The 11,146-nt window shown below is 50.6% G+C and overlaps 1 protein-coding gene across 1 annotated transcript in view; it reads left to right on the top strand.

The window, feature by feature from the left end:
* LOC103588548 (protein GREB1-like) overlaps nt 1–10,610 on the top strand; it is a gene marked incomplete at its 3' end in the record, with an annotated part of 36,926 nt that extends 26,316 nt beyond the window's left edge. Inside the window, exons 9-15 of the mRNA XM_008570259.1 lie at nt 1,592–1,777; nt 5,056–5,406; nt 6,542–6,670; nt 7,384–7,512; nt 8,851–9,048; nt 9,725–9,905; nt 10,415–10,610. Of these exons, the coding sequence (XP_008568481.1) occupies nt 1,592–1,777; nt 5,056–5,406; nt 6,542–6,670; nt 7,384–7,512; nt 8,851–9,048; nt 9,725–9,905; nt 10,415–10,610 (1,370 nt within the window). The remainder of the gene's footprint in view (nt 1–1,591; nt 1,778–5,055; nt 5,407–6,541; nt 6,671–7,383; nt 7,513–8,850; nt 9,049–9,724; nt 9,906–10,414) is intronic.
* Between the last annotated feature and the right edge of the window lie 536 nt (nt 10,611–11,146).

Genomic DNA, 11,146 nt, shown 5'->3' with positions numbered 1-11,146 from the left:
CAGCTTCTCTGTGCCTCTCTTATGACAAGTATCACACCCTTCCTTTTGTAGGAACTCTTTATGTTGCCTCTTAACATAATGTCCGTGAGCAGAGCTGCCCAAATCATGGTTCCTGGTCCAGCAGAACCAGCATCACATGGGAGTACATTAGAGGGGTGGATTAGCAGTCCCAGAATCAGAATCGGGCCGCTGAACCAGGAGCTCGGGGTGGGGCCAGCAAGTGTCTTGGTCAGTCAGTCGGGGTTCCCATACATGTTCAAGTTTGGGAAGCAATTTCCTTGAGGATGTGACTTGTGTCTTAGGCACCAGATTTACCTGCAGAGCTGAGCATGACACCTGTACAGAGCAGAGCACATAGGGGGATTCAGCAAATGTGTTTTCGGTGACTAAACAGAGCCTCTGAGTGTAAGAGACCACACACATTCACCACACTTCTGTCACAGCTCCTGTGTTATCTGCTTCTGTTGCTTAAGACAGAACACCTGAAACTGGGTAGCTTATGAAGAAATGAAATTTTTTTCTTACAGTTTTGGAGGCTGGGAAGTCCAAGGTCCAGGGGCACATCTGGTGAGGACCTTCCTCTGGGTGGGAGCTCTCTACGGGGTCCTGTGGTGACGCAAGGTGTCACATGGTGAGAGAATGGGCAAAGCTCTCTCATGTGCTTCTTGTAAAGCCCCCAGTCCACACCCATAACTCATTGCTCTATGAATAGACTCATTCATCCACAAGGGCACAGTCCTCATGATCCAATCACCTCTCAAAGGCTCCACCTTTCAAATATTGTAATTGGATTTTCCACCCCCTTCACACTTTCAGTGGGGATCAAGTTTCCAACACATGAACTTTCGGGGGACCCATTTGACCCACAGCAGCAACTCCATGAGGATTTGACATCTTCACCCCATCTTATAAATGGAAAGACTGAGGCTTAGAGAAGTTAAGCTTCCTGCTGAGGACCACATAGCTAACAAGTGTTGGAGAAGAGATTTGAAGCTGGCCTGGGAAGTGCCACCTCTGAGAGTTGTCATCAGAATTAATCTAACGTTTGCTAAAGCAGTTGTTGAGATGTGTCAGTTTTCTGAGTCTTCTGGTCTATACAGTGATCTATTTTTCCTAACTCAATTTGCCACAGAGCCCTCGGAGGGTGCAAGGCACAGTCCTGCCTGCTTGGAGTCAGGGAGGCGAGGGCTGGCGATGGTGCCCAGCAAAGATGCAGAAGGTATTGCACCCATGAGGTGCTGCACAGTCAGTGCAGAGCATGACACAGAGATGGCTCTTTGGCTTTGGGCAAGTCAGTTCTCTCCGGGCTTTAGCTTGCTCACCTGTAAAGTTAAGGGGATTGGACTAAACAAACAAGCAAATGCTACAACCCCCGTGAGTTACAAAAACTTATGACTCTGTCACTCTAGGTCCCAGGAGGGCAGAGCAGGTGCACTAGATCAGCAAGGGATGCAAGCCTGAGATTTCCTAGAAAGGGGCACTGAATAACCCCAGGGGCAGCTCACCTGGCTCTTTAGCTCCTTGAATTGGGAGAAGCCACACGCTGTGCACGAGGCTGGTTTCCAAGTCGCTGCTTTTCCCTCTTGCCTAGGCCACGGGAACTTCCCTTACCTCTGCGGGAACCTGAGTGACGTTGTTGTCAGCCCCCTGCTATACACGTGCTACCAGAACTCCCAGTCCATCTCCAGAGCCTACGAACAGCACGGCGCCTCTTCCGTGCAGCCCATTTCGGAGGAGATGCAGCTTCTGCTCACTGTCTACTACCTTGTACAGCTGGGTGAGCTCCCTGCATGCCCAGGGTCCCTGGGGAACAGTCACCAAAGGGGGGAAATGCTGCGGGCCTTGATCACCCACCCCACACAGGCTCTTGTGTGGACCATGTGTGGCTGCTGGGGCATGGGCTGTCTGTCGTCTAGTGAGGGTGGTGGTGGCTCGGACCATTTCGGGTCTCAGGAGCAGATGCAGGGTGTACCCCAAGGATAAGGGTGGTGGAAATCAGCTTGCGGCAGGTGAGGGGATGTTGGGCTTGGTCTGAGCCTGAACACTCAGGGGGACAGTGGGGTGAGTCAGAGTTCTGTTTGGGCAGTTTCCACTTTGAGATGCCGTGAGACAGCCAGTGGCCTGTGCCATTTGAATGGATAGGTCTTGAGCCCCAGGAGAGTTGAAGCTACAGGTGTGAATCTGGCAAACATGGGCTTAGAGATGATGCATGTTAAAGTGGTGAGAACGGCCTGGGTAACCTGCGAGAGGTTATGGGTAGAGGAAAGTGCTGAGGGTTGAGCCCTGGGATACTCCAACATTCAGAGATGTGGAGGCTGAGACTGGGATGGGGCAGGTAGGAAGGAAAGGACAGGGGAGAGTGCGGGAAGCACGTTGTCCCGTCCCTCTCACGGTGTATGTCAGTGTCAGTAAGCATGGCTCCCTCCCGAATCCTGCCTGGCCCAACCTGTGCATCACCACCCCTGCCAGGGCACTGCTCTTGCCCTGCTCCCCATATCTGCTAAAACTGTGACTCCTATTGTATCTCTTCCCTGTGCAGAGCCCTCCAGGGGGTTCCCATCACAGGCCTGTGAGCCTGAAAAACAGAGGGAGGCTCTCTAAAAGAACATGGTGTTCATTCAGGAATAGGCATTGCTGTGGGAATATGTGTGCCATAGAAAACTATGTGCTTATTCAGGGAGGTAAAGGAAGTCAAAGGGCTTTAAAGGAAAAATGATGGAGGATTACATCATTGTTTTTGGGATAATTATCCTTGGCTATAAGGATCCATAATAAGGGTGATGCCAGCTGTGGTGCCAGCCGCTCAAGCCCTGGATAATGCATTTGTTAAAATTCCATTCCTGCTGTTAGTGGCAAGGTTAGCAGTTCCCACTTCTTCCATAGAGGGGTTGGACAGGCAGTTGCTGGGTAGATGGCCTCATAGAAGTATTTTTTGTGTAAGGTTGCAATGGCTTCTGTGTAAAGTTGCAGCTTTGCAGAGTCCTTTGTGGTAGTTCTTGTTACCAGGTGTACACATATGAGACATTCCCCGCTGCCCCGCAATGGCCTTTCCCTGGCTCTGTTTGCCAGGGATTTTAATACAAGTGACTCCACTTTAATTCTGAGCCCCAAGTGACCGCCCCACCTCCCATTCTGATCTGTTCACTCTGCTCCAGCCCACTGTCCTTGAGCAATCTCGGTCCCACTTGGGCATCTTGAGCTTATGTTCCTGCCCTGTGAAATGCTCTTGCCCAGGGCATTTGCACAACTTGTGCCCTTAATGTTAACTGAATTTCGGTTCACATGTCACCTCCTTGAAGAGGCCTTATCATCATCCTATTTAAGATTATGTTCCTGCCCTGTGAAATGCTCTTGCCCAGGGCATTTGCACAACTTGTGCCCTTAATGTCAACTGAATTTTGGTTCACATGTCACCTCCTTGAAGAGGCCTTATCATCATCCTATTTAAGACAGAGCCTGTCCCCCAGGGCCCTGTGGCACTCTATCCTATTCCCTCTTAGAGCTTTTCCCTTGGAGCATGGCTACTCCCAGAAATTATATTCTGTGATTGTTCATTTTAAGTGTGTCTCCCCCAGATAGGATGTAAGCTCCATGAGACTGGGAACCTTCATCTCGTCCCCTTCAATATGTCCAACAGCATCTGCAGTGTAGAGCTGATGCTCAACATGTGTATGTAGAGAGAACGATAAATGCTGGTACAGAACGAGGGGAAAAGTGTTTCAAGGTGAGGGACTAGTGAGCTGTGTCAGCATGGCTGAGAGCTGAGTCGGGGAGAACTGGCTTCTTGACAACTGGGTTTGCCATATGGCAGCAGCTGGTACCCTTGACAGGTGATGCACGAAAAGCGTGAGGACAGAATCCACAGGGGAGTGGGTCAGAGGGAGGTGAGGAGCAAGCGTGGTGGCTGTAGACCATCCTCTTGGCAGCTTTGCTGGGTGGTGGTAGTTCTGGAAAGAGATGTGGGCTCAAGAGAAAGTTTTTCAAAATGAGAGAGATAACAGATAATGTAATCACATTCTAATTTGATGAGCTCATTCAAATTCCTATTTGACTAAATATGGAGATATATGCCAATCTAATCACATTTTGGCACAGCCCGCTGAGCAGGCGGTGCTAGCCCCATTTTACAGATGAGGAAACTGTATTAAGAGAGTTCCAGGGTACAGAATGAGTGCTGGGTAGAGCTGGGCTGGAATACTCCCTCCAGATCTGAGTCTAGCACTCTTTCCTCCGGCTCATCAAATATGAGATATGGACAAATAAACCAGACAATTCGTAAAAGAGAAAATAACCATAGCAAACAAATGTTGAAATGTATTCGATCACTCTAGCATCAAAGAGATGTAAATTAACAAATAAAAAAGTGTTTTTGTCAGTTCATAACAACCCAGATGATGGTATCCAGTGGTGCTGAGGGTGCAGTAAAACCAGCATTGTCATACGCCATCAGTGTTGTCGTAACTGACGCACAGGCCCTTTGGAAGCCAGTTGGTGATATGTATTAGTTGGCTCTGTAAACACTTTTGAGAATGTAAGCCAAGGAAGTAACGTTCTGTACATAAAGAGGTGTATTGCAGAAGTATTTATAAAGGTAAATATTTGGAAGAAATAAGAGAATCCACAGTAGAGACATTGCTAAATAAATGATGGTGCCTTCGTGTGATGAGAGATCATATACCCATTTAACAGTGCTATTTATGAGGACTATAAATGGCGTGGAAATGGGGTCATGGGGTAATGGTTAAGGAAAGAAGGCAAGACCCAAAGTTGTGTGCCCACAATCATTACAGCTGCTTATAACTTGTATATGGGGGAAAGAAGGCAGAAATACACAAAAATAGGTGTGGCTTAGAGGATGGTGAGACTGTGGCTGATTCTAGTCCTCCCCTTGTTCTCCAGCTGCGTGTGATGCTGTTTCACAGTCATAATTCAGATCGTGTTATTTCTAAGTTAGCTTATACACTTGTCCCCAGAAATGCCTGTAGAGTCATTTGTGTCCAGCCATGTGCATGGGTGCACGGGGCAGCCCTGAACCTTTCCGCCGCTGTGTTGCAGCGGCTGACCAGGTGCCACTGATGGAGGACTTGGAGCAGATCTTTCTGCGCTCCTGGCGGGAGTCTCACCTGACCGAGATCCGGCAGTACCAGCAGGTGCCACTGCAGCCCTTCCCGCCTGCACCCAGCACCGTGGTGCCCGTGACCTCAGCACAGCTGCCCTGGCTGGCTGGCCTGGCTGCCAGCTCCTGCAATGACAGCGTGCACGTCATCGAGTGCACCTACTCCCTGGCCGAGGGCCTCTCTGAGATGTTCAGGCTGCTCATTGAGGGCAAGCTCGCCAAGACCAACTACGTGGTCATCATCTGCGCCTGCCGCAATGCCGCCATAGACTCCTGCATCGCTGTCACTGGTAAGTGCGGTGCCTCGTGGCCCGTGGAAAACCAGCTGTGATTTCCCAGGCACTTTCCTTTGTGGTTCCTTCCCTCTGAGCCTTGCGTGGCCCCGGGTTTGCAGTAGCGGTTAGCACCTGTGGTTTGTGCTCAGTACCCGGCTTCAGAAGGCAGCTGTGGTGCCAGCACCTCAAGCCCTGGATAATGCGTTTAGTTAAAATTTCATTCCTGCTGTCAATGGCAAGGTTAGCAGTTCCCACTTCTTCCAGAGACAGACTGGGGTCAACTTCAGAGTCTGCAAAGATCTGGTTGAAATCCCGGCTCCACCAAGCACCTGGCATTGTGTTGGGTCACTCACACCAGGACGCTGGCCCTGTGTCTTCAATGACCTAATGGAGATAGAAAGCCCTGTGTTGTGTGGGTTAATGAGACAATTTGCTAATTAATCACAAATACACTCATTGGAGTCCTACTCTGAACAAACGTTGTTCGGGGGCCGGGGATAGGTTCTGGAGTGCACATTCTGGTAGGGAAGGGGGACAACAAACACACACGCTTTTTTGGCCTCTTTTGAAAATGACACCTCAGGTGTTATGTATTTTCAATGTAAATTTTGTATTTTTTTGCTTAAAAATGCACATCATTACTATGGAGTGTCCCAGTTGCCTTTTGGCATTCTTTGACCCTAAACTTATTCTGTGTGTTTCATAAGTTCTTTAACTGGATTTGAATAGTAAATTCCATAATAAACCCAGAGTCTCTCCTGTGTGCCAGGCCCCATTGTCTAGTATCATCTTCCAGTGAGGCAGGTGTTGCTGTTAGTCACCATTCCAGATGAGGAAAGTGGGCCTGGAAGGGTGAAGTGACTAGTTCAGGGTCACACAGCTAGTTAGTGGAGGAATAGTCAGGTTCCAAAGCCAGAGCTCTGGGTTTTCTCTGAGTGATCTCAGCCTTTTTAGTCTCTTTTATAATCCTAACTGTTGAGCTGAGACAGGATGGTCAACAGGATTGATTCATTAACAAATATGAACACCTGCTCTTTGCCAGGCGTGGTGCTGGGCTGCGGGAGTAGGTAGAGAGACATAGAGCCTGTCACTGAGGAGCTTGTATGAAAGTTCTAAACAGAGGGGCCCATGAAAGTTGTTTGTTTTCCAGGAAAATACCAAGCCCGGATCCTCTCTGAGAGCCTCCTCACCCCAGCAGAGTACCAGAAAGAAGTCAATTATGAGCTGGTCACAGGGAAAGTGGACTCTTTGGGGGCCTTCTTCAGTTCCCTCTGTCCAGGTAGGCTTGTCATGAGACAAGTGCGTGCATGCAGAAACTGATACGACAGAAATAAGTGCAAAGGGGGAGGTCACCTCTGCCCTGCCTGGCCTGTGACCTGGGGTGGACCCTGCTGTGCCGAGGTTCCTCCATTCTGTGCATTAGCACTGACATGTCTTTCTTTTCTTTTGTGTTGGCTGTGGTTTCTGGCTGGCTGGCTCTTTGCTGTGGCTGTAGAGTTCTTCTGGCAGGGGTGCCATGTGGGTCTGTGGTCCTGTTTCTCTCTACCTTCCCAGTCTAGTTGGCCACCATGCCCAGCTCCCCCTCTGAATTGCCTGATGCCTCTTGCAGACAGTTCCTTATCCCCCGTGTTCTCTGCTGCAGGTCCCTGCCCCTTCCTTCCCTGGCTACTCGCCCTGCAAGACTCATCACATGTGCCCCTAGAAAGTGGCTTGGACCCTTGCTTCTCTGGGATGGACTTGGAACCCATCCTCTGTCCTTTAGCATCTCGTCCTCCTCCTGCCCTAGCGCCTACTGTGCTGTGGTGTAACTCACTTTAACTGTCTGCATCCTTGCTAGGTTGCGGGCGCCTTGACAGGATGGGTTACATCATCTTTATCTCCATTTCCCCAGCTTCAGGATGGGGCCAGACACATAGCAGCTGTCCCATGATTTTTGTGGAATTTCACTAAAGTGGAAAACCCATTTCTGATTATTCTCTCTGTTTTGGGCAGAGGGTGACATTGACATTTTGCTGGACAAATTTCATCAGGAAAATCAAGGTCACATTTCTTCCTCACTTACTGCCTCCTCCGTCACTAAAGGAATGTCACTGGATGTCAGTGGATCACTGGTGTGCACAAGTAAGTGCTGAGAGGGTGCTAGGTGGGGGCACAGGTGTGCATAGTGAGGGCTGAGAGGGTGGGCAGGAGCACGGGTGTGCACAGTGAGAGCTGAGTGAGGGCAGGGGCACAGGTGTGCACAGTGAGGGCTGAGGTAGGGCAGGGGCACAGGTGTGCACAGTGAGAGCTGAGTGAGGGCAGGGGCACAGGTGTGCACAGTGAGGGCTGAGGTAGGGCAGGGGCACAGGTGTGCACAGTGAGAGCTGAGTGAGGGCAGGGGCACAGGTGTGCAGTGAGAGCTGAGTGAGGGCAGGAGCACAGGTGTGCACAGTGAGAGCTGAGTGAGGGCAGGGGCACAGGTGTGCACAGTGAGGGCTGAGGTAGGGCAGGGGCACAGGTGTGCACAGTGAGAGCTGAGTGAGGGCAGGGGCACAGGTGTGCAGTGAGAGCTGAGTGAGGGCAGGAGCACAGGTGTGCACAGTGAGAGCTGAGTGAGGGCAGGGGCACAGGTGTGCAGTGAGAGCTGAGTGAGGGCAGGAGCACAGGTGTGCACAGTGAGAGCTGAGTGAGGGCAGGAGCACAGGTGTGCACAGTGAGAGCTGAGTGAGGGCAGGAGCACAGGTGTGCACAGTGAGAGCTGAGTGAGGGCAGGAGCACAGGTGTGCACAGTGAGAGCTGAGTGAGGGCAGGAGCACAGGTGTGCACAGTGAGAGCTGAGTGAGGGCAGGGGCACAGGTGTGCACAGTGAGAGCTGAGTGAGGGCAGGGGCACAGGTGTGCACAGTGAGAGCTGAGTGAGGGCAGGAGCACAGGTGTGCACAGTGAGGGCTGAGAGGAGGCAGGTGCTGATTCCAAGGGGTCAGGGAAGCCATGCTAGAGGGACATCTAAAAGACAGGGCATTTTCTCAGCATTTAAATAGTTCTGATATCTGATTTTTAGTGTGTTTCTCTATGCTGATTTCCTGCTTATAATGCCCTGTTGAAATTTTTATCCACACGAAGTTCCTGAAGCGTTATGTTAGTTCCTTCTCTTCCGGAGAACTTGCTGCTCTCTTCCCAAGTGCAATCTCAGCATCCCCTTCACTGGGATGCTGTCCTTGTCCCCTCCAGGCAGAACAGGTCACTGTCTCCTCTGTGCTTCCCTAGCACTCACACTTTTATTGCCAAATGAAGAAAGATGCATAAACCCACCCCCGTGCCTGCTGAGCACAGGCACTTGAGAATCGTGAGTTTGGCCCCTTTCCCTGATTGCCATGCACATGGGTGGTCTCCACCATAGACGAGGGCTCACTGCTTTGTTCTCTAGCCAGGACTTGCCCTCTGCTCTTGGGCTCACCTGGCATCTGGGCCCTGGTTCCAGGTTACAGTCTGGAGCCACATGGTATCCGGCCCTTCCAGTTGGCAGTGGCACAGAAGCTCCTCTCCCACGTGTGTTCGATTGCGGATTCCAGCACCCAAAACCTGGATTTGGGGTCCTTTGAGAAGGTGGACTTCCTAATTTGCATCCCACCCTCCGAGGTGACCTATCAGCAGACACTGTTCCATGTCTGGCATTCAGGTACGGGGCCCTTGTGGGGGACATGTTGTGAGGCCTGCGTGGAGAAGCTTCGATTGGCTAAGTTCATGTTTGGATGTTAATGCCAATCTTTGCTGTGGAGTAGATAGAGCAGGTGTGTTTTTGCCCCCATTGTGTTGATTGTGAAGCTCACGTTCACAGACAGTGACTTGCCCGAGACTTTAGAACCTGTTAAGGGTAGAACCAGGGACTTGAACTTTTGCTGTGTCCCAGTCAGGCCGATGGCCTATCTGTTGACATCTGGCTTCTCCTTAACGTGTTTTCCCTGTGCTTCTGGGGACTGTGCGATTCAACATGAAAGGTACAGTGAGTCAGTGTCTTAACTCAAAGGACTCACTCCTCAGTGGTAGACTGGAGGGCCCTGTGGCATTAGTGCTGAGAGAGGGTTTTGCTGGGTAGTACGACCTTTCCCTTCACTTAAGACTTATCAAGCCCGGGGTCAGCTGTTCATGAAGCCAATGTTGCCGGTTCCCCCAGCTGTAGGCAGCCTGCCTCTACTGTGCAGAGCAGTTATGTGAGGGTCATCTGTGGAGGAGTCTCCACTCCGCTGGTTCAGCCTATGCATCCCTGTAGCCTTGGGCCTAGCTCAGTGCCTGCTGTACAGGTGTCCACTGCTGACGATGTTTGGAGTTATTGATGTGTTTTTACTGTGTTGCAGGGGTTTTACTGGAGCTTGGCCTGGAAAAGGAGCACATGACCAAGCAGAGGGTAGAACAGTATGTTTTGAAGCTAGACGTGGAGGCACAGACAAAATTCAAGGCCTTTCTGCAAAACTCCTTCCAGAATCCACACACGCTCTTTGTCCTAATCCATGACCATGCCCACTGGGATCTTGTGAGGTTAGAGTGACTTGGTATCCGACAGGCTGACACTTTCCTTCTTTGAAATGATGTATATGAAGATGCTTGGGGCTGAAGGTACAAGTCTTAAAAAGATGCGGACTTGGTATTTGTAAGCAGATGGCCTTGGATGTTTTCCAGAAGTTTAAAGCTGGAAGTTATCTTAGGGATCACCTAGTGCAGCCTCTGAAATTTACCACTAAGGGCTGGAGAAGGGAGGCATCTCACTCAGTCCCAGGGCTGGGGTGGGATGGGAGGGGGTCAGGGCAGAGCTTGGCCTGGAACCGAGGCCCCTAATTGCAGACCGATGTGTTTTTTCTGTAGCCCACTTGGCAGCAAGGTGCCTACTGGTACAGGGCAGGGGGTTCTGACAGCAGGCCCTCAGCCCAGCCCCTCCCTGATGGAGGCCCCCATCATCCCCAGTACCTTGGGTCACTGCTAGTTCCTGCCCTTGTAAAATTATAAAATGGTGTTAGTAATGCCGCTTGTCTCTCCTTTTCCTCCTTTAGTAGTGCTGTTCATAACCTCTATTCTCAAAACGACCCATCCGTGGGACTGGTGGACAGATTGCTCAACTGCAGGGAGGTAAAGGAGGCGCCCAACATCGTAACCCTCCAGGTGACCTCCTTCCCATACGCGCTGCAGACACAGCACACCCTCATTAGTCCCTACAATGAGATCCACTGGCCCGCCTCCTACAGCAAGGTGAGTGCCCTGGGCTGCCGGGCTGGGATGTAGCCATGAGCTGGAGTTTGGAGAAATTATCTTTGGTCTTGACTAAGCATGGTTGGGGGTCAGTGAGTTCCAGCTCCTTGGACCTTTGATTTGACCCAGGGTTAGATTGAAACCCTTTGTGGTCTTTTTGGAAACCTTTCATCAGCTGGCTTCCCCATCTTAGAACATGACACAGGACAGTCAGTTTGACACTTTCTCCAGTGACTGAAGCTCTCTGAGCAGCATTTTGAGCATTGTTCACAGGGCACGGGGTAAAGCAGTTAAAGATAGAGCCCTTGAGGCCTGTGGAGTTTGGTCTCCATGAGGAGTGACTCTAAGTGAATCTAGAAGACTTAGAAATGTTGCTGGTTTTCCCATCCCCACATCCTTAAGCAGTGAGGTTCAAAATGTCCTTTCTCACACCAAACACACATTCTCAAAACCTGGTGAGTTTTGTTTTAGTTTATCACCTGCCATTCTCTCATCAAAATAGAGTACCAAATCAATTCTGGTAATTTGAGAAATCT

The sequence above is a fragment of the Galeopterus variegatus genome, unplaced genomic scaffold, assembly GCF_000696425.1.
Source record: "Galeopterus variegatus unplaced genomic scaffold, G_variegatus-3.0.2 Scaffold584, whole genome shotgun sequence".
NCBI lineage: Eukaryota > Metazoa > Chordata > Mammalia > Dermoptera > Cynocephalidae > Galeopterus > Galeopterus variegatus.
Note: the sequence above shows the minus strand (reverse complement) of the source record. Positions and strands in the feature narration are given on the sequence as shown.